Source organism: Odocoileus virginianus, chromosome 11 (assembly GCF_023699985.2).
Source record: "Odocoileus virginianus isolate 20LAN1187 ecotype Illinois chromosome 11, Ovbor_1.2, whole genome shotgun sequence".
Taxonomy (NCBI): Eukaryota; Metazoa; Chordata; class Mammalia; order Artiodactyla; family Cervidae; genus Odocoileus; species Odocoileus virginianus.
In genome coordinates this window covers 27071583-27094445 of record NC_069684.1, presented here as the reverse complement: position 1 = coordinate 27094445, position 22863 = coordinate 27071583, and the positions used below count along the sequence as shown (strand labels likewise).

At 51.8% G+C, this 22863-nt stretch overlaps 1 protein-coding gene across 7 annotated transcripts in view; it reads right to left on the bottom strand.

Moving 5' to 3' along the window:
• KAZN (kazrin, periplakin interacting protein) overlaps positions 1-22863 on the bottom strand; it is a 1309273-nt gene that overhangs the window by 52920 nt on the left and 1233490 nt on the right. For 4 of the 7 annotated variants that reach the window (XM_070474075.1, XM_070474077.1, XM_070474079.1 and 1 more), the window contains 4 exons: positions 14986-15156; positions 6677-6866; positions 4455-4585; positions 1441-1491 (listed from right to left, as the gene is read on the bottom strand). In XM_070474075.1, the coding sequence (XP_070330176.1) occupies positions 1441-1491; positions 4455-4585; positions 6677-6866; positions 14986-15156 (543 nt within the window). The remainder of the gene's footprint in view (positions 1-1440; positions 1492-4454; positions 4586-6676; positions 6867-14985; positions 15157-22863) is intronic. The other 3 variants (XM_070474076.1, XM_070474080.1, XM_070474078.1) reach the window with 3 other exon arrangements.

The following is a 22863-nucleotide window of genomic DNA, read 5'->3' as shown; positions in this document are numbered from 1 at the left end:
GTCGGGCCAGATGATGGATGCGGCAGGGAGAAGAACAAAGAAAAGCTGAGCTGGGGTGGAAGACAGGGAGGGGTGGGGGTGGGGGTGGGCAGGCAGGGTTGGGGGGCATCCGTGGGTAGAGATGCTAGGGTCTGCCCCTCACTCACTGAGCGGACTTGGGCCTGTTACAGAACCTCTTGGGGACAACACTAGGACCCATCCAAAACTGTCATGAGGATGTCACTAAAGTGAAGATAAAAAAATGCTTAGAACAGCGCTTGGCATATAATAAGCATTCATAACAGCTGCTGTATTTAAATTCAGTGCGCTGTCCACGGCCTTCCTGTGCTTGTAGAGGGCTTGCAGAAGCGTGCCCATGCATGCTGCCACGGCTGGCCACAGGGCCCATGAGAGGAGCCCTTATGGAAAAGGGGGCGTTAGGAGAACACGGACAACCAGGGAGGAGAAAACCAGAGCTTCATGTCAGCCAAGAGCAAGGACCCTGGACCTTAAGGTTCCCAGGTCTGACAAGTACTATACTTGTACTGACAAGTACAGTACTGACAGGAAGCAGTACTGGCCTCAGTAGAGCTGGGAGGCCAGGGTTGGGTTCTGATCTTGATTATGTCATTACCCGGGGAAACCTGGAGAGCCCCCACCTTCTCTGAGCCTAGTTTTCTCATCTTGTGACGCAGGGATTGTTAATAATGACAAAAACAATGATGAGGAGAAGGAGGAGCTCTTTCTCTCAGGATAACTATGGGTTTGCAGCTTTGCAAACTGTCAAGTATTTTATACCAAGATGCAGGGTGGTGTTATTGGTCAAAAAGGTGGAGGTTAGAGTAATGGTTCCTCAAACCACATCAGAATTACCTTAATTCCAGCCACCTTCCCCACACCCCAATCTGGCAGATTAGAATCTCCAGGGTGAAGGGCCTAGGAATCTGCAATAGAAAAATCTTCACTGCCAGACCCTGATGCAGACAAGCAGTCCAGAAGACCAGCATGTGGGAACCCTAAGATGAGAGAGCTGACCTCGGAGAACCCCTCTGATCCTCAAATCCATGTTTTCCTCCCTACAGCCCCTTCCTCGCTCTTAAGATAGTGTACTGAAATGTTAAAAATGAATTTTAAAAAGTTTCCCGTAGCAAGAGGTCCAAAGAGCCCAAGGCCCCCGTCACCAGCCTGTGGCTGCCAGAAGACACTCAACAGGGTCATATGGAGGATGTGGGATGCTCTTAGTAGGTCCACAGACCCAGAAGAGGAGGTAACAGGGCAAATCCAGGTGCTGAGCCCAGCTCATGCACTAACCCACATGTGACTGAGATTGTGGCTTAACTCCTCTCTGCCCTGGGTGCCCAAGTATGGATGTGGGAATGCTGAGGGCCCAGGGGAACAAGTGAAGTCATGGCCAAGGAAGGGCCCAGGGAGGGCCTGCGTGGCCAGGGAAGGCACACCTACCTGTACAATGGGGTTGTGCAGGTTCTTCTGAACTGGGCCGGGACTGTCGCCCTGTAGCCAAAGGAAAGGAGGAAGATGAAACAGCGGAGACACACAACATATGACAAAAGAGGTGGCCCGTGGAGCACGGGCTTTTCCATGGAAGGAAGTCAGCCCTGAGGGACTGCCCTGCCTCTGGGGAATCCACCCTCCACCCCTAAAGTAGACACGTCCCAGTGGCTCAGTCATGGCACCTTGGGTTCATGGAGATGCTGCCTGGACCAGGGATCCTGGCCAGAGGCCCTGAGGTGATCTTCTGCCCGTTCTGGCTTCTTGACCCCTATTACCCTCTGACCAACAAATCTGTCACTCAAAGGCTTCAAAGTTCCTCTCCTAATTGACCCACTGAGTTAAAACTGGAAGTTGGTTACACTTGATGCTTTTCATAAAGAGGTATAACTTTACAGAAAAGCACAAAAATAAAGAATTTTGGGACAGGAATACTTGTGAGACTATGCAGCCTCTTAGTAATATTTCCCTCACAAATAACACAATAAATGTCTTATTGTGTGGAGGGGCAGACAGGGCTCATTAACCTGATTTACAGATACACAGAGAGGTTCCAAACAGTCTAACATTATAAAGCTAATTAAAACCAGAGCTACAACTCAAATTCAAGACCATCTGTTTTTTCTTGGTCTAGTGCTCCTTCCTCTGAGTGTGCAAAAGCCCTCACTATATCCCAGAATCAATCTGCCCTGCTTGGGGTTGGGGCATAGATCACTGGGATCACAAAAGTCATTACTAGGGTGACTCCTGGTGGTCATTTCCAGAATTGCTGGTAAAAGGCAAGAAACAAAGCATGTGTCACCTGAGTCAATGTCCATCTTCTCCAGCCTCTCTGTGCTGAGTCCCCACCTCTGCTCTAAATAAGTGACCAAAGCATGAAAGGATGGGGGTTGCTTATGCCAGGCCAGGCTGTTCTTGCAGGTATCAGGTCAAATGCCTGAGAACAGAGCTATACCTGGAGCTATTTTCAGGTTCTTCTGGCTTACCTGTATGCACATCTGTTGAGATGGGGGATGGAGGTGGTTGAGGGAGGGCAGGGATGGAACAAACAGTAGTTTAGTCTTTGGTCCCATCTCAAGGTTTGCAAACAGAATCTATCTATCTGGTCCCATCTCAAGGTTTGCAAACAGAATCTATCTATCTGCCAGGCAGCTAAGGTAGGTTGGTTCTGTATAGAGCCATCTTTGCCAAATTTATGGGTGAGAGAATGAGGCTGGAGCCCAATGAAATATCTACATACAGACTGGCTTATCAAAGCACCCATTGCCTAGCAGCAGGGCCCTGTGTAAAGTGAGCTTGGGAATAAACATGCCAGACCTGCTCTCTGTAGCAGCAGGTTATGTGCCAAGGCCAAGTTGCACCAAAGGCTAGATTTGAGCCAAATGCAATTCTGGAGGCCTTTAAAGGATACTTTCTGCAGGGTGGATTTCCCAGTGGCATTTTGACTGTCAAAACCCCACTGGGAAGACAAAATATGGCCCTTGGGAAGGTCTTCTTATTTGAGGTGTGCTCAGGTACTACGGGGTATCTGGCCCACAGTAAGAATGAATGGCAGTGCTGGCTGTAGGTATAACTCAGCAGCGACTCTTCAGAAAAACAATAATGTCAGAGGACCCTCTACCGGCCAAACCTTTCTTGCCTTGGTTCTGTCAGGACAGCCTTTATCATCAGAATTCTCTCCTGGGAGCAAGAGCAGAACAGATTGCTTCCTTCAGTGAAGGAAGGAATCAGTGAAGGCTTCAGTGAAGCCCCAGTGAAAACAGAATCCCAGTCCTGAGTGGGATTCAGGCCCCCTTCCCATCCTCACTTGGCTTCGAGAGGCCCTGGCCAGCAGTCCTATCACCTACACCACCAGGCTGAGGCAACTCATTTCAAGTTTAGTCTTAGCAATTAAGTGCTTTTCATTGTTATTGTAGATTTGAAAAAAAAATTGCTTCCATTATGATTACTGATATAGAAAAGTTACTGATTTTTATCAATTGATATTCTACCAGTACTGATATATACTTCTCATTATTAGTGTAATGGCTTTTCAGGTTATTCTCTTGAGGTTTTCCAGGTAATCACCCCACTGGCAAGTAACAGTTATTCTGTCTTCCTCTCCCACTATATCCACCTCATTTCTTTTTTATTATCCATCTCAGTGGTTAATAGAACAACATAAACCGAGTTTTTGAGAAAGCTTGCCTGTGCATTTGAAGACCTGACTCTGCTGTGTCTTTAGGACATGGCAGGGGAGCCCCATGGATTATTAACCATGTGATACCCTGACCCCAGTGTTTCATGTTCGAGCCTTGATGTGGAGGCTTCCTGTCCTCAGACGCTTGACCCACATGCCTTTGTTCACCGCCCCCATTCCTGGGAAGCCTGTCTCCCCACCAGTCATCAAGAGTTAGGTGGCTACTGACCTGCACCTCTTGGTAGCTGGGACCCAGTATACAATCAAAAAGCATGTGATTAAGTAAGCAAAGCAAACAAACTTAGAACAAATTCACTGGATGCCTCTCCAGAAGCAAAACATGCAAAAACTCCTGGAGATTAGAAAAAAAAAAAAAAGTCTGGCTGATTCCAGGATGAAGGACCAAGAGCTGGTTCTACGGGGAAATGGGAGTGATGGTGGTGGTGAGATCCTGAGCTCGGAAGGTAGTCTGGGAGGAGACGCCCATGGTCTCAGACAGCCCACCACAGGTAAGCCCAGGCTGCTCAGCCCCTGTGGCTGACCCAGGCCCGCCTTCCTCTGTGTTTTCCTCGCCCTCCCGGACACAAGGAGCCAACAGGCCTCATTTCTTTCTCTCCCCACATCCATCTCTTCTTGCAAAAGGAAAGAACAGAACAGGAAATGCCTCCGCCAGAATGCTCCCTGGGTGGACGAGAGGAAACAGCGGGTAGGTCTTCACCCCTCCACCCCCACCCCTGAGGTTTCCAGGTGGGGCCCATGGCCCGGGCCCTGCGGCTGCTGGCCTTACGTTGCAGAGGGAGTGTGTCCGGTGTCGGGGGGAGTTGATGTCGCTTGGCGTGGACGACCGGTCGCCTTCAGCGGCAGATGCGTCGGAGATGACAGAGGGCTGCCGGGAGTGGCAGGGGCTTACCCTGACTGCTGGAAAGCAGGGACAGTTGGTGAGTGGGGGAGGGAAAGGATGTTTGTGCCTTCACTGCCTTGCAGGTTGTACAATCCATTATACAGATGGGAATACTGAGACATATAAAAGAGACTTGTTCCGCTCTCCACCCCTCTATTCCACAGCCCCACACATCACCAGAGAACTGCTGCTGGCAAGAATCTCCAGTCCCTGGATCCAACAGGCCCTCTCCTAACCAGGATGAAGAGAAGAGGCCAAGTTTTCAGGCACCTTGGTGATTGTTTTTCACAATGCTCCTGCTGCCTGGATGTTACCTAGACCTGGTGCAATCTTAACAGCTGGTCAATACCAGTTTCTCAAGCAAGAAGCCTTGAAGCCACCACTGGCTCCTCTCTCTCTCTCACTCCCTCACCCCACAGCCAATCAGCGGCAGCACCTCCAAACACAGCTTTAAATCTGGCCACTTCTCTCTAGCCCCCCCACCACTACCCTAACCCAGGTCACCACTGTCTCTTGCCTAGAAGACCATGGCAGTCTCCCAGATGGCCTCCACTCCTCACTGCAGTAAGAGCCAGGCAACCGGTCTCATTTTACCTGGGGGTAGAAATGCAGTCCTCCTGCAAGCGAAGGGATTCAGCCCTGCCCACCTCCAACCAGCCTCAGCTCATGTCACACCGGCTTTCGGATGGTGCCCGACAGGCAGTCTTTCCCTCCTGCCTCAGCCTTCCCTGGTCCTGCTGCCCATAGGGCACATTCTCATCCTTCAAGTCTCAGCTTGACCTGAGAGAAACCTCTCCCCACCCAATTATCAGCTCTCCCCACTGTCTTTTTTTCCCCATCAAAACACCTGCTTTTTGTTGATTTCTCTCCCTGAACTAAGATCTGTAATCATACTTTGTCAATTTAGTTACATGTGTTTTCTGTCTTCACACCTACAATGCCAGCTTGATGAGGGTGGGCATTCTGGGTGTCTTATACATGTCCAACCCCAGAACTCGTGGTACCTGGCATGTAGTAGGTGCTCAGTTAACAGCAGCTGAATGCCTGTAAGCCCACCAGAGTTCCCCCAGCAGATCGCTCTCCTGGCTGTTGGCGCTGGCCCTGGATGGAGGAAGCACTTACTGCTGGACAAGACTGAGGGCCTATGGTGTGCAGGCAGCGCCTCAGCAGTGAGGGCTACATTACTGAGAGGCGCTCCTTGCTGCCAGGGGCCCTAAGGTGGAGTGGGGGTGGGGTGGGGTGGGGTGGGGTGGGGTGGGTGACTTTGGAGTCAGAAGCTTGGGTTCCTAGCTAAGTTACAGCAGGACCCACAGGCTCCAGGAGCGAGCTGCCTGTCTCTGACCTGCACCTGTCACATAAGTGCCACTCACAGGAGGGACAGAAAAATGGAGCCAAGTGTGCTGCAGATGTGCAGAGAGGTTTGGGGCTTGTACTGTAGCCGGTGGGTCTAGATGTTGACCAGAGGCTGAGCCCCTCTCCCCACCAGTGCCTGGAGCAAACACCCCTAACATTTATTTCTGCTCTTCCCACACATCCAGTGATTATCTGGAGCTGTCAATCAAGGAACTCTTACTGTCTCCTCCACCAAAGGATGCCCATGTGATCCAGACGGGGAGGATCAGTGTGTCCACTGTCCGACACTGTGATTGGTCCAGGGGTGGGCATATGACCTGGCTGGCCAATCAATGTAACCACTCTTTAAACACAGTGATTGGTTTGAATATAGGCATGTGACCCTGGCTGGCCAATCAGAGTCCGTCTTTGGGATTTACTATACACAGAAAGATTTCTCTTAAGACTTTAGAGCTGCTGGGGCCCTACAAGCCAGAAACTACTGGCGACTGTTTTGTGTTTTGTAGCAAGAAGTAGTCTAAAGATGAGGCCAAATGGAGGCAGGCAGAGCTGAGGGATGGAGCGAGTCAGACCCAGATATTGTCTGAACCTTGGTATCCAGCTACACTTGAGGTCCATCATTCTGATTTTTCAGTTACCCTGAGCCGTGGCCTCTGCTCCGCCCCCCCCCACCCCCCTCCAAAAGCAGCTGCAGTGTGGAAAGAGGATGCTCGCCTCCTGAGATGCCTCCACAGCTGTGGCTGGGCTGGACTCACCTTGCCGGTCCGCGGGGTGGGGGGGGTGTGAATGGTAGAGAGTCTGCTGGCTCTGCCGGATGGCTGCGGTCAGCGGGAGGTCTGCCTGCACCACCCACTCCTGGTTGCCATTAAGCACCGTCTCGCCGGGCATGGCGAGTGAATGCCGCTTGGGGACGTCCTTGGTCAGTGTGGCTAAGGACTGCTTGGCCTGGAGAGAGAGTCGGGGAACAGGAAGAAGGCCATGTGATCAAGGGGACTCCTGTCTGCCTACTGCTGGGCCGTCACCCACCATCCTGAGAAAGCCAGGCATCTGACACACCAGGGCATGTCCAGCTCTGCACCACCTGCCAATCAGCACATCACCTGTGGTGTGCTCTGGGGTTAGTCATCCTTTACTTCCTGCCAACACACAGTCAGACCACAAAGGGGGAGGCAGGACATACTTGGCACCCATTCTTTTGGTGTCTCTAAGGACCAGCTGGGATTTGAATGAGATGGTAAGAAAGTGGTGTTTTGCCCTTTTTTCCTTGTGCTAAGTCACTTCAGTCATGTCCCACTCTTTGCGACCCCATGGACTGTGGCCCACCAGACTCCTCTGTCCATGGGATTCTCCAGGCAAGAATACTAGAGTGGGTTACCATGCCCTCCTTATTCCTGACCCTTTCCCCCCTTACCTCCTCCCAAATTCAACCTGTGATGACCCCCTCGCAAGGTGCTGTGCAACACACGCTGGGAACAGGGCAGACCCTCAGCCTGGCTCTCAGGATTCCATGAGAACACGTGAGACACAAGGAAATCTGGGACACTGTGGGGCTGAGCTTGGGCAGGTGATTATTCACCAGTAATCAGACAGGTCTTCCTTTCTCTGTCTCGTGGCTGAGGTCACAGAGCTTTGGGTCAGCTCCCCACCAGGGTATGGGGGGGGTGCGGTCTTATTAGAAGTCATCCCAAATTATTCAGGGAAGAAAAAGGGTACATATTAGAAATGTATTAATGCCTAGTCTTCCCATCATAGTCAATTTCTGCTTCCCCACTTACTCCCCAGGCTCATGCCAGGGGAGGGGCCCATGGGCTCGAACTGAGAACAGATGGCAGGGCCACCACGAGTGCTGGCTTTGCCCCTAATATGAACACAGATGAAATGGAAAGACTTCATCTCATCTCTCTCCTAGCTCCAGAACTTTCCATACCCCAAGACCCTGGGCTCCTCCAGGCAGAGAAAGAGATTTCAGCTGAGAAATGAAGTCCTTGGCCTAAAGCCTGATACAGCCTCATCACATTGACCAGCTGTGTTATTTTAGATAAATCACTGCCTTCTCTGAGCCTCGGTTTCCCCATCTGTGTAATGAAAAGTTTGGACCAATCTTTAGTGTTCTCTCTAGCTTGGATATGCCCGGAGTCTATGAAATCACTTCCCTTCCACTGCCAGCCCCCAGGGAATATAAACCCCCTTGGCAGAGAGAGGCTGAGTTGAAGGAGTTAGCTTCTCATCCACTAGCCAGGTGATAATCTCCACCTGGTTTAGAAAACTATCATGTACTCAAGTGTACAGCCCTGGGTCTCAAGTAGGGAGTGCAGGATTAGCTGTGCTTGCCAGAAGATAAATCAGAACTCAGAGAAGTTAAGTAACTTCTCTAGGAGTGCACAGCAGGTATGATGTCAAAGTTGGGCCCCAAGCCTGGAAGCCCCATGGTTGTCTATGGTGCCCACCCTCCTCTGGGGCAAGGAAATAACCAGCACAAGTGATGCAGACTCTGAAGCCATGAGGCAGAGAGTGGGGTGTGGTGGTCACCACAGGATCCCCAGCACCTGGCTTGGGAATGGGCACAACGAGTGAAGCACTCAGGAAAACTGCAGAGGGACTGGAAGCAGGTCTCTGCCACGTCCAGACAGACAGCCCAGGGAATCTGTGCTGTTCAGTTACTACAGGAACAACGGAGCAATCCTTTTACTGAAGGAAGGAGCCAGGCTGGCTGTGTCTTGGAGCTGCTGTGTGTCTGCAGCAGGCCCACCAGCATCATGGACGTGTTTCCTGGACCACCGCGCCTCACTGGGGACCACATCTGCTCTCCCCCCAGCTATCCATGCACCTGGCCTCCCAGCCCTCCATCCTGGCTCCGCTCTGTGTAGTTGGCAGCCCCACTCCCTGGCTTCCTTCTGCCCGACCCAGCTTAGCTGCCGGACAGGTGGGCTCTGGTGGGAAGTGAGCACCTGGTCAGCCTGCCATCAGTGATAACTGACTCTCAGCTCTGCTCTCTTGCAAGCATCCCCAGCCACACACATGGCAAGCACAGGCAAGTCCAAGTCACCCCTTGAAATGAGCAGCCCCTTGAGGCAGCCCAGCAAGAGGCCCGGGCAGGACCACTCTCCTGTCTCCACCTGGCTTCCTTCTCCCAGGTGGAGCCTCACCTCTGTCTCGGCCTGAGAGCAGCACCTTCTAGGAATAACTCAGCTGGCAACTTGGCATTATTCCTGCCTGACAATGTGGAGGAGCCTACCTTTAGTCCTGTAGGATGGGGCGGGTGTATCTGTGAGTTCTGAGCACAGGAACCTGTCACAAACTGTCCACCCGTGAGTTTAAATCTCCCAAGACTGAGCAAAACAGAGATGTGAACTGCAGATGAGGCATATAAAGTCTAACTTAAAATACTTGCATGTACACACACACTCTCTCACTCTCTCTCTCTCTCTCTCTCTCTCTCTCTCTCTCTCTCTCTCTCTCGATGCTGCACTGGATCATTTTTTCTTTTTTTTTTTTGGTGGCAATCCGCACATTTCTCTACTAATCTCCTCCATTGAATGCAGTTCAACACTAGGAGCTCACTCTTCTCTCTGAGCCTACACGCCATGCTGGGCACCCTGAACCCACAGTTTTGAGCTCCTGGGAACTGGTGAATTGGCTCAAATACCCTCGTGTGACAAAAGTCAGACAGAACATGGAGCCAACTCTATTTCTACTATTTGACTTGCTGTGTAAGCTGGAGCGAGTTACTCCACCACTCTGAGCCTCAGGGTCTTCACGGTAAGATGGGGAACTGAGAGGGATCATTATCTGTAAGTGCGCCCCCCTGGAGTTGTGGGACAAGGAAGCCCAGTATAGCGCCTTGGAGCCTGGCCTCTGGGATCCAACAGCCGGGATCTGAGTCCAGCTCTGCCACTTCCTAGCTGGGGGATCCTGAGAGAGGCCCCCTCGCCTGTGCCTTCACACCCTTGTCTGTCTGATGAGGAAACATGGTTGCTATGGAGAGCACTTGGCCTATGGTTTAATAAAAAAAAAAAGGCTCAATAAATGTCAGTGACTGTTATTATGAAACAGTTTCCACTTCAAAAGTAGGAGTCAGACATGGAATAATTCACAGGAAGGCCCAGGATACTGTCTGGTTTGCTGTCCAACAGTAGCAGGCTGTTAGGATTATTTATGCCTCTGTGAGATTGGATAATCCAGGAAGTAGAAGGCAGGAGGAGTGTGGAGCCCTGCCCTCCTCCCCCTCAGGTTTCTAACTGCCTGAAGGCCAGGCTGTGTTTCCAGTCAGAGAGTTGGCCTGAGGGGCTTCCCAGGTGGCACTGGTGGTAAAGAACCCACCTGCCAATGCAGGAGACGTAAGAGATGTGGGTTTGATCCCTGGGTAGGGAAGATCCCCTGGAGGAGGGCATGCCAACCTACTCCGGTATTCTTGCCTGGAGAACCCCACAGACAGAGGGGCCTGGCAGGCCACAGTGCAGAGGGTCGTACAGAGTCAGACACGACTTAAGCAACTTAGCATGCCAATTCAAGAGACCTAAGAGGCATGGATTTGACCCCTGGGTGGGGAAGACCCCCTAGGGATATCTCTCCCGCCAAAGCTTGGGAGGATTTCAGGGCAGGAACCTTTCAAGGAAACATGAGAAGGTCAAGCTCGGGTGGACTCCAGCTGCACAAACGCCGAGTTTGCACTAAAGAGGCATCACGTTGGCTACGAGCGGACTCGACGACTGTCTTCCTGGGCTTACTGTGACCCTGTCCCAGATCTCAGGATGTGGTGGCAGTGGGTCCAGCGTGGAGGCACCAGAATGAGCTGATAGGGCAACACTGGGTCCACACCTTCTCCAAGCGCCCCAGAGGGTGGAGAGAGGCGCTATGGGGGACAACGTCAGGCTTGGGCAGGCTCTGACCCTCACATGTGTGGCTGGGGGGGTCTGAGCTCAGGCCCAATGCTCGGAGCTGGCTGTGGGCAAGGGCTGGTCTGCTGGGCCAGAATGGCAGTGGTCCAGGCCTGGGAAGTGTGCTGTGTGGCCAGGCTGATTTCCTTAGAGGGAGGGCAGGGGTGGTGCCAACCCAGAGCACAGCTGTTAAAAAAGGAACCCAAACCACCCTGGTCCCCCTGCCACTCGACCCTGCCTCTCACTGGTGCTCACTGTGCCAGCCTTGCCTGGGCATGTGACAGCTGTCACTTTTTACATATGAAGGAACTGAGGCCCAGGCCATTCCAGGTCACACGATGACTGGCTAGTAGACAGGACACGAGAATCCACAACTCTTCATCTCGGGGTGGCCTGAGCACAGGATGGTCTCCAACATCAGTAAGAACAGCTAACGTCCACTGATGGTGGAAGGTGAGCCTGCCTTCATCCCTCATCACCGCACCTCCCAATCACCCCAGGAGAAAGGTCTTCTACATATGGACACAGGCTCAGAAAGTTAAGTTACTTGTCAAAGGTCACACGGCCAGAAAATGCAGGACCCAAACTGGGACTCTGTTAGAACTGACCAACCAGGGCGCAAACAGACGCCGAGACGAGGGAATCCTATAGTCCATTCTTGAGAAACATCCTGCTCTATAGAGGAGTGGTTCTCACCAGGGTGAATTCTCTCCCCATCCAGGGGACTCTGGGAAATGTCTGGAGACTTTCCCGTAGTTGGGAGGTGCTCCTGGCGTCTAGTAGGTGGAGGCCAGGGATGGGTGCTGCTGTACAACCGACTGCACTGGATGGCCCCACCAGATTCTCTGACCCCAAATGTCAACAGTGTGGAGGGTGAGCAGCCTTGGTAACAGTGTACATGGTAAACTTAAGAATTGTTTCCTGTTTTGGAGAAGCAGCGTTGATACGAAACAACAAAAGTCTAGGCCATCTTGGGAACCAGGCTCCAGGGAACTGGCCTTGCACCCGGGATTGGGGTGGGGGGGGGAGCCTGTGAGCTCTGGGCTGGCAGTCCTGTCTCCGGCCTGCTCACTGCTAAGAGGGGGTGTCTCCTCCAGGCCAGCACCTGGGCATCCTTTTAGAGGCCTCCCATCACAGAGCATGAGGACTGCCGGACTCCCAGCTCTGCCTCTCAATTCTCTGGTCAGCTCTGGGTGAGCCTCTTGCACGCCAGACCTGTTTCCACATCGGTGAAATGGGCACAGTAAGAATATACAGCTCACTGGAGTGACTGCTAACAGCTATGGTTTCTTATTAGGGGGAGGAGAGTGTTCTGGGATTAGATAGTGGTGATGGTTGTACAACTTTCTGAACATACTAAAAACCACTAAATTGTACATCATAAAAGGATGAATTTTATGGTATGTGACTAGTATCTCAATAAAACAGCATGCTGAACAGTTTTTAAATTAACAAAACCACCACCACAGGGTGGTCCCGTGGAGCCAGTGTGGCTGTGGAAGCGAAACTGCTCCTTGGGTGGGAATGCCTAGTTTGGCCAGGAGTTGTCATCAGGAGATGTCCCCTCCCCAAGGGTGGGAGCCTCAGGTGCCCGTCACCAAACACCAAGAGAGGTATTCATTTCTTGGGAAGCTGTGTCTTTGTCTTTTTCTTACTCAAGTGAAGCAGCCCTTTTCAGCTGCATAGGGTGTGTGGAGCTGGGTAGGGGAGGGATGATTCCTGATTTGGGACACGGCCTGCTCGCCCCTCACCTGGCAGCTGCCTCAGGTCTTCAGTGTTGTGGGCAGGTCACTTAATGAAATGACCCATCACTGGTGCCATAGCCAGAACTCCTAGAACAGGAGTAAGCAGGTGACCCCAGATGGGCCATTTGGATATCCTGTACTGGATCAGCCTTTTAAAACCTGAAGTGAAATCCAGAGGACAAAGGGTTCAGGTTCATCCTCCTGGCAGGGGTCACTGAGCAGACCATTCCAGATGGACTCGTGGCTTCCCCACTGGCTGAAGCTGCCTTGGCTTTGGCCCGTTTCCAAGCTGACCCTCCACTTCCCCACCACACCTGTGAGCTCTTGACTTCCTTCCAGTGCACGCGGTGTGCTCGAACTAGCCAGAGCTGCTTTCTGTTGCTTACAATGCAAGGACTTGGGGCGCACACGCAGGGAAAGTGCCTTCCATCTGCTCTCGACCTGGCCAGCAGTGCAGTGAGGGGAGCCAGACAGCACTGACCGGAGTCTTGGAGGCCTCCAGGCTGTGAAATTCTGCAATACAGGGGACCTCCAGGCAAGTGGACACACCAACACGGGGGCTGTCATGGGCTGTGTTGATGTGACAGCAAACCCACCACCTTGAGCTGCAAATATTCACTCTCTATTCACACTTAGCAGAGAGGTGTGAAACTGGCCAGAGGGAGGAGGCAAGGGCCTAAGTGCCACTGGCCTTAGGCTCTTAGAACCAAAGCAGGCTGAGTCACCCGGGCATGGTGAGTGGAAGTAGAGATGAGCTGGCTCCTAGTCCTGAAAGACACCAGAGTTCCCCAGCATGCCTGCAGCTCGTGGTCCAAGGCCATGAGGACCCATCTGTCCATCCATAGGACACCAGGAAGACTTGGCAGAATAGCGGTCTTGTCTCCCCCCAAGCCCCCTTCCTAGATCTACAACTTAAAAGGTTTTTGTCTGGTCTGTATGTGGCAGCAGGGCCGCCAGCACCACTGACCCCACTGGTGGGAAGATCCCAGAGACCCAGGAGATGGAACTTCCTCTAGCCTGGGAAGCTCTCACCACTAGGGGTCTGCATTGGACATGGAGACCCAGGAGGCAGAGGGTGGGATTGGTCCCAGGAAGTGGCCCACGGATCCTGACCTGCCCTGGGCAACCCCTGGTCCTGAAAGAAGTGACTATTTCAAACCTTCCCGTTGTCATATCATCACTCACCATGTACAGGAGCGGCTAAGTGCTTCTTTTGCATTATTTCATTGAAACCCTCACCAGAGCCCTATAGAGTATATGCAGGCTCCTCTGTCCATGGAATTCTCCAGGCAAGAATATTGGAGTGGGTTGTCATTTCTTTCTCTGGGGAATCTTCCTGACCCAGGGATTGAACCCAGGTCTTCTGCATTGCAGGCAGATTCTTTACCATCTGAGCCACTGGGAAAGCCATGGAGTATATGCAGGTATCCCTACTGACACCTGAGGGAGCTGAGAGCCAGATGGGTGAACGGTCCTGCCACTCCAGTACTCTTGTCTGGAAAATCTCATGGACGGAGGAGCCTGGTAAGCTGCAGTCCATGGGGTCACTGGAAGTCGGACACGACTGAGCGACTTCACTTTCACTTTTCACTTTCATGCATTGGAGAAGGCAATGGCAACCCACTCCAGTGTTCTTGCTTGGAGAATCCCAGAGACGGGGGACCCTAGTGGGCTGCTGTCTATGGGATTGCACAGAGTCAGACACGACTGAAGTGACTTAGCAGCAGCAGCAGTTTCAAGGCCCTTTAAACCATGAGGTCCCTGGAGTTTCTCAAACATCTGGTGGGAAGGCAGGGTGGAATAAAGATCCTCACCTCCACTCCAGGACCAGGTAAAGGTCATGGAAGCTCAGAGAAGTTCAGTGAGCAGCCCAAGGTCACACAGGAGAAGGCAGAACAGAACTCTAGGGCTCTGGACCTTGGTTCTGTTGCCTGACCAAGCTTGAAAACACCACCTAGACTCTACCTCCACAGGCAGGCTGCACATCTCCGAGGAAAACACAGTGTTTGGAAGTATTCTGAAGTATGTTTTAAGTTAGAAAAAAATAACATTTTTTCCCCTTGAAGATCCAAGCAATAAGACAATAGTGTGGAAAAATAGGGAGGGAAAAAAAAAGGAAATAGAAGCCACTTCTGATCTTACTACCCAGAGATAACCATTGTTAATTTTGTGGTGTTTTTCCTCCCAAATGTTAGTGGATGTTCTCCCAGCATTCCCAGGGCCTGCCTGGCCCCCCGCAGGCAGATGGAAGGCTGTGTGGTTGACACGAAAAAAAGCAGAGCGAGCATCCCAGGGCTCGCCCCCTGCCTTAGTCCCGCCCCTCCGGACTCCCACGTAAACCCACTGGCATGCCTTGTTTCCCAGCACCTCCTGCTCCCAGAACATGACACCACTTCCGGCAGGTGCCCCCCAGCCTGTGTGGGCGAAGGGGCGGGGTCTCACCATGGCCAGCTCCGCCTCCAGCTCCTTCATCCGGTTGTCCTTGAGGTCCAGCTGGGAGCGCAGTGCTGTGGCGTGGTCCGTGGCCTCCTTGGCTTGGCGCCGCAGCTCCCACTTCTCGCGCTCCAGCAGGTCCTTCTCCTTAGCCAGAGCTTTCACAGCATCCTCGCTTTCCTGCGGGGAGAGGCCAGCATTACCAGGGGCGTGGGTGGGGCCAACCTTGGGCCAGGAGATGCCCAGAGGCCCTTGACCCCTGGACTAGCAGAATGTGTGTGTGTGTGGGGGGGGGTCCCCCATGCTCGGGTCCTGGAGGAAGAAAGCCCTGGGTTCAAGCCGGTCTCTGCCACATACTAGCTGGGAGACTGGAACAGAAACAAACCATTAGTAGATGCTCAGCCATTATTTTTTCAGTGGATAAACAAGCAAACGAATGTCATGGATAAGTTCTTTTAACTCAAGTTTTCGTTTCTCCATATTTGAAATGGGGGCAGGGAATCAACACTACTCCTATCAAAGAACTGTTATAAAGATTAAATGACTCCACGTGAAGGAAATAGTTAAGCGGAGTCTAATAAAAGGGTCAACAGTGGGTTTGGGCTTGGTCCTCTGTTCTATTGTTTGGTAATGTGTGTGTCACGGGAAAACAGTGACAGAGGAGACATCTACAGCTCGGCCACCTGGGCTGCCATGGGGCCCTGTCACCATCCTCCAAGGTCACAGCTGATGATGGAATAAGTTGGACCCCCAGCTAGCTGTGGTGTCTGACTGCAGGACAGTTCTCTGCCCTTCACCCTGGGCCCTGCTCCCCGCTGGTATATCTTCATGGGATGTTTTCTCCGTGATGCTGAGGGGAGGGCCATGGGCTCCAGCTATGCTGGTCCAGGAAATCCAGCAGACAAGGAATAGCTGGCTGGATCAGAGGACCTGACCTCTGTTGCCAAGGGCCAAATTTCATGATCCAGGGCATCTTTCCCTTCCAGAGAAAGGGTCCCAGCCAGGGGCCCCTGCCTACCCAACCACCCACAGTCTTTTCACCCGCTAAATTGGGAGCCAAACTCAAGGTCTCCGTGTAGCCTGGGTCCGAGCTGGGAGTGGCCACCCCGTCTTGTCTAACAGCCCTGCAGCCAAAGGCCTGACTTCCAGATGGTCAGAGACCAAGAGGCCGAGGGAGACATCTGGCCCTTCCTCTGTGGCTGTCACAGAGCTGGAGCTGTGGCTTAGGATCCAGGGAAAGAGAGAGTCTGGGTCGAATTCTGGCTCTGAAGAACAAGTTGCAATGACTGCTGTGCCTCAGTTTCCTCATCTGTTACATGGGATCAAAGCACCTATCCTTGAGGGTATTACCATGAGGATCGGATGAGATAATCCAAATTCAGAGTTTAGCAGGGCACCGGGCACATGGCAGGGCTTCCCAGGTGGCGGCTAGTGGTAAGGAACCAGCCAGCCAATGCAGGAGGCTTAAAGAGATATGGGTTCGATCCCTGGGTCGGGAAGATCCCCTGGAGGAGGGCATGGCCACCCACTCCAGTATTCTTGACTGGAGCATCTCATGGACAGAGGAGCCTGACAGGCTACAGTCCATGGGGTCCCAAAGAGTTGGACATGACTGAAGCGACTTAGCAGGGCACACAGCAGGTGCTCACTCATTCATTCCGGATGCTCCTCAAATGTCTTCTTCAGGAGGCCTTTCCTGACCATCCATCTAAGAGAGCGGCCCCAGCCTTTCCCACCCTGTTTCTTATACCAGTACCTGACACTGTCATTCAACCAATATCCATGGATGCCACCAGCAGGCACAAATCAGACAAAAGTCTCTGTGCCCACGGAGCTTACACTGAAAAGCCCTTCTGCACGCTCTAGCTCATCAGCAGACGTCAGGGTCCCAGAGCAGCAGCCAAGAAACACTGCCGAGTAAAAGGAAGTGTGCGTGGCAGTTGCTGTGACGACTCTGAAGGCCATCACAGGACAGCTCTCCCAGCTTGGGTGCGGGGAGGACACGAGTGTCTGTGTCACCAGCCCCTGGCTTCTCAGTAGAGTCTAGAGCAGGTGGGGTGTGTGTTGGGGGACGATTTCTTCTAAGACTGTCTCCTGGGGTCAGGATGCCTGGCTGTGAGTCTCTGTTCCATCCATGGCAAGCTGTGACGCATGGAGCAAGTGATGTTAACTTCCCCAAACCTCAGCCACCTCGTGTGTGAGCCAGTGACACTATCACATCTCCAGAGTGATGGTCAGAAGAAACTGGTAATGCAGGATGCAAAGTAACATGAACTTCCTTGGTGGTCCGGTGGTTAAGAATCCATCTTGTAATGCAGGGGGCAGGGGTTCAATCCCTGGTCGGAGAACTAAGATCCCACATGCCACGGGGCAACTAAACCTGTGTGCCTCAACTAAGATCCAATGTAGCCAAATAAATATGGTTTTTAAAAAAGATGCAAAGTGACAGACGACACTATTGTAAAATCCCAGGCAAGCTGTACTATTAGGTTCTGGAAGCAGGCTCTCCAATGCAGGGAGGCGCTCCACCACTACTTATTTCTCCTTTCCTTTCCTTTTTGAAGCTGTCTTCAGGTGGGGTCAGTGCAACAGCTGACAAGTATGGCCCCCTGTGTCACATGATGGACCAGCCAGCTCTTTCCCCAGAAGGTGGGGACCATGTCCCAGCATCCATCCTCAGGACCTAGCAGCAAGCCTAGTCATGGAATATCCCATGCTATGAAGTGTGTGGATCAGGACCACTGAGAACTGGTTGGTGTACATGAGACTGCCTACCACATATCCCCAAATTAAAAAAAAGGTCCACTAGAACCCTCAGGATCACCTTTGTCTCCGTGTCTCTTTGCTGTCCCTAGCCCCACTAGTTGTGGGCAGACTGGAGGTTCAGGCTGTGTGTGTGGTGGGCGGGGGTGGGTGGGTGGGGGGGGTGGGGGGTGGGGGTGGGGATAGGTCGGAGGCTGTAGGTGCTTTCTGCCTCAGTAAAGACTCTGACATCCATGACCACACCCCTGGCAGGAGTGCAGGGCTCAGTAACAACTGTCATGGAATGTTCTGTACACATGTCAAGTACGGTGCTGAGGGTTTTAGCTGCATTATTGTATTTAAACAACCACCTGTGAGGCAGGGACTATGATTATCCCCATTTTACAGATGAGTAAACTGAGGCCATAGAGGTAAAATAACCTCTGCAGCCTCACAAATAGTGTGGTGGAGGTTCTCAATCCTTGCTAGCAACAAAGGCAGGAAAGAAATTGAAGGAGAACTGCCTAAGGGGCTGGAACCTGATGGGGGTCAGGGTGGCTGGAATTTGTGAAGGTAGGACTTAGCCTGATTGTGTGGGGCCTCAGATGTCAAGCTGGGAGCTGACGTCCCTCTGGGCATCTGGGAGCTGAGCCCTGGCAGCCGGAGCTCACCGGACAGAAGAAGTAGGGGCACTATGAGGGGGGGGCTTTAGGGGAAGACAGGCCTGGCCAGGGGGTAATGGCAAGGTGGTCTGTTTTGACTTTGCCACCCAAGATCTCTCTAGACCCAGCCATTGCCCAGCTTGCTGAGACCTTCCTCAGTTGTGTTTATGGGGAGTCCCCCAGTCCCGCTCCAAACCACAGAGCTGTGACAGGGAATATGCCTCTGGCATAGCTTCCTGGGATATTGCAATTCTGTGAACATTCTGGTTGGGCCCCAAATTGCTCATTTCTAAGCAGCCTGTGCCTGTGCTGACCTTTCCTGCCCCCCACCCCCCCGCCCCCAGCTCAGAGACCTGGGCTCCTGTTACCTGCTCTGGGTGAGGCCTGCAGGGGGTTCCCTGGGAGAGCTGGCTGAGCCATGGCAGGCTGAGTGGCTGGGCATCAAGAGGGTTGGGCACCTAAGGTTCCGTTCATCCTGTTCATGGGGATATTTTTTCTTGCACATAAAATGCAAGCCATTAAAAAAAAATAAATTGCAAGATCTTTGACGAGGTGGAATAAAACCAGAATTTGTGGTTTTAGTGTCTCTAAACTATCCCTAAATATACGGCCCTGGGTCAGCTACTGGACCCTTTGGCGCCTCAGTCCTCCCATCTGTAAAGTGGGATTGGATTCAACAATGGTTAAATATCATCTCAGTGTTGCTGGGCTTCCCTGGTGGCTCAGATGGTAAAAACTCTGTCAATGAAGGAGACCTGGGTTCAATCCCTAGGTTGGGAAGATGCCCAGGAGGAGAAAACAGCAACCCACTCCAGTATTCTTGCCTGGGAAACCCCATGGACAGAGGAGCCTGGTGCGCTACATTCCATGGGGTCACAAAAGAGTCAGACATGACTCAGGGACTAAACAACAACAGCTCCTCATAACATAGGATAGCAGTTTAAAAAATTGAGTGTTTTCAGAATTCTGGTTTTCTGAATGATTCTGTAGGGTCTTGTGAAGCTATCCCATGAGAGTGACACTGATGCTCAATGGTGATCATCTATACCTGCTTGGGGCTGCTGCAGCCGCAAGGCTTCAGCTTCACACCACACCTCTCTTCTTGCTGGACTTAGGAGATGCCCCCAGTTACCTGTGACTTAAGAAAAACAGCACCACGCTGGAGGAAGGTGGCTCCCCACGGGGATTTTATTCTCAAGTATCAGCACAATTATAAAAATGAATTTGATGCCCCAGTTGAAAGATATTAATAGAAGAAATGCTTGTTATTAAAACCCCAGGTCGGTCACAGTGCCACCACCAGGCACAGTGAGCACACCCCCCCACAGCTCATGGGGGTGGCTGTGACCTCTCCTCCCTGGTTTGCCTTGTAAACAGTGAATCTCGAAAGTAACTCATTTGTTCATCTATACAGGTATGGAGCAGTGTGGGAGGCCAATACGGGCCAGGTGTTATGCAAATGAGCACCAGAGCCTAAATGCCTGGGTTTGTATCCTGCTTCCCCTCTTCACATAACTGTGTGACCCTGCATGAGCGACTTGGCCTACATCTCAGTTTTCACCTCTGTAAAATGGGGCTAACCGCGACAATCATACTGCATAGGGTTGCTGGAAAAATACCAGATGTAAAGAGATTACGACAATGCCTGCATACCGTAAGTCCTCCTGCGTCAGGTGGTGATAGGTGGCTTCTGAAGATGGCCATTGTCACACTTATTGTCAGAGTGTGTGAAATGGCCCTTTCTTTTTGATCCTCTTAGCCTTGTATCATAAGCATCACATGCCTTTTCTTATTTATCTATTTATTTACACCACATGGTTTGCAGGATCTTAATTCCCTGACCAGGGATCAAATCCAGACTAGAGCAGTCAAAGTGTGAAAGTGCCAAGTCCTAATCACTGGACGATCAGGGAATTCCCACCTCTTTGCTTTTCCGATCTAGCTCTATCCTCCTTCAAGGTGCCTATACTCTGGAAATACTTTTCCCACCCTGTGTTCCTAGATCCTCTGGGACCCTCGGAACTCCCCAGAAGGTCCTTTCTGGGGTGGTTCTTGCTTTTTCACCAAGACTCTCCCATTCTCCTGGAGGCAGGGTCCATGACTGGGGTCTGTGAGGCCAGCTAGGACCTACTGTGAGAAACACTCCCATTAGTCCAAACTCAAAGAATGGACTTGGAGACATAAGGTGTAGGGGGAAGCCAGGCTTTAATGACGGTCTTGCAAGGTGGAGTGTCTGGTGGGCAGGAACACCCAGAGCTGTTACACAGAGCAAGTTATCCTAGCGTGCAAGTCCCTCCCCCAGTTCCTCATTGGCTGAGTACTATGGTTCACTATGGGGTGAACAATCTTCTTGGACATTGCCTAGGTTTGTTCCCTCCCTCTTTATGGGCTGGTCCCTCCCTGACATCCCTGCAAAGAGATCAAACCAGTCTATCCTAAAGGAAATCAACCCTGAATATTCATTGGAAGGACTGATGCTGAAGCTGAAGCTCCAATACTTTGGCCACCTGATGCAAAGAGCCGACTCATTAGAAAAGACCCTGATGGTGGGAAAGATTCAAGGCAGGAGGAGAAGGGGCAACAGAGGATAAGATGGTTGGATGGCATCACTGACTCAATGGATTGAGTTTGAGCAAGCTCCGGGAGATGGTGAAGGAGAGGAAAGCCTGGCATGCTGCAGTCCATGGGGTTGCAAAGAGTCAGACACGACTGAGTGACTGAACAGCCTCCCTGACATCTTGTTTTCTCCTTTCCTGCACACCTATTTACATTCTTATGTTTTGAATTTACCAATAGGATGAGCCTGGTGAAACCCTATTCCTGCTCTTATGTTTTAAGTTCACCAATACAATGAACCTGTGTGAAGATCCTAGGCATCCCACCCTCCCTTTGTTTGCCAGGACTTTCTGCTTTTGTAAGCCTTATGGTTATCGGCTACTACATCAGCAAGCTGTCATTCAAAGCTAGCTATTCTTGAGAATAGACCACTTTGTCTTTTTTCTTACACTGCTCCTGCCCGGCCAGGGGCTTCCTAACAGTGGGCAGCCATGTGCTTCTCTGGGTTTGCCAGGGGGACCATCACCAGTCTGTGGTGGATGAGGGGCCCATAGAAGGGCCCTGAAACCCACTGTGGAATTTTCATGATCAAATGCCTGACTCTGAACCCTCAGAGGTGATGGTGGTAATAACAACAACAACAACAACAACAACAGCAACCATTCCCCTCCCCCAGCAGCCCCCCCACCCCCGGCCGTGTGCTTTCTGTGTACCAGAACCTTCAGTGCTGACAAGGCTGGGCTCCAGTACTTGCTATCATTATCCCAGTTTTAAGGATGAGGCCACTTGGCTAGTGACTGGCAGAGGTGAGATTCTAAACCTTATCGGGTCTTAACCCTGCCTTCAGGGCCAAATGTGATGGTTAATTTTATGTGTCAACTTCACTGGACCATGGGGTGTTCAGATTTTCGGCTAAACATTATTTCTGGGTGTGTCTGCGATGCTGTTTCAGACGAGATTAAGATCTCAACGGGTGGACCCAGTGGATGGCTCTCCCCCATGTGAGTGGGCATCACCCAATCCTTTTGAGGCCTGAGTAGAAAGTGGAGGAAGGATGAAACTGCCCTCCCTGCCTGAGAGCTGAACTGGGGATGACTCTCCTCCTGCCCTCGGGTGGAACTTACAGCTCAGCTCTCAGGCCTCTGGACTCCTACTGGATGATGCCACGGCTCTCCTGGATCTCCAGCTGGTAGATGGCAGATCATGGGACCTGCTGGCCTCCGTGATCATGTGGACCAACTCCTTCTAATAAATCACGCGCTCTTATATATATATATCACTTCCCTGGAGAACACTGACTAACACACAAGGAAGCTGATGACCCGAGGACAAGTGGGGTCAAGGACAGCCTGGGGCCTGCCCCTTGCCCTTGGGGACAGCACATCCCTGGACGCAGGCATCGCCGTGGGCTGATTTTCTGGCCCCTGCCCTGTGTCACCTCCCCTCAAACAAGGATGACTGTGTTTCCCTGTTGATGGGCATGGGGCCACTTGAGCAAAGGTTCTCTATGTCTCACCTACTGAAGAAAGATCAGGCTCTTGGGACCTACTCCAGGTGCTTCAGCTAGGAAAATAGAATGGACAGAGGTGGACTCTGAGAGGCGGACTCTGAGAGGCGGGTAGTCCTATTGTTCAAATGTCTGTGTCCCGCCAGAATTCATATGTTGAAATCCCAGGGCCTCCCCTAATGGTCCAGTGGCTAAGACTCCAGACTCCCAATGCAGGGGGCCTGAGTTCAATCCCTGGTCAGAGGCCTAGATCCCACATTCTACAACTAAAGATCCTGCATAAAAAAAAAAAAAAAAAAAAAAAAAAAAAAAAAAAAAAAAAAAAAAAAAGATCCTGCATGCCACAACTAAGACCTGGCACAGCCAAATAAATACTTAAAAAAAAAAAGAGAGAGAGCAGAAAGAATCCTAATGTGATTA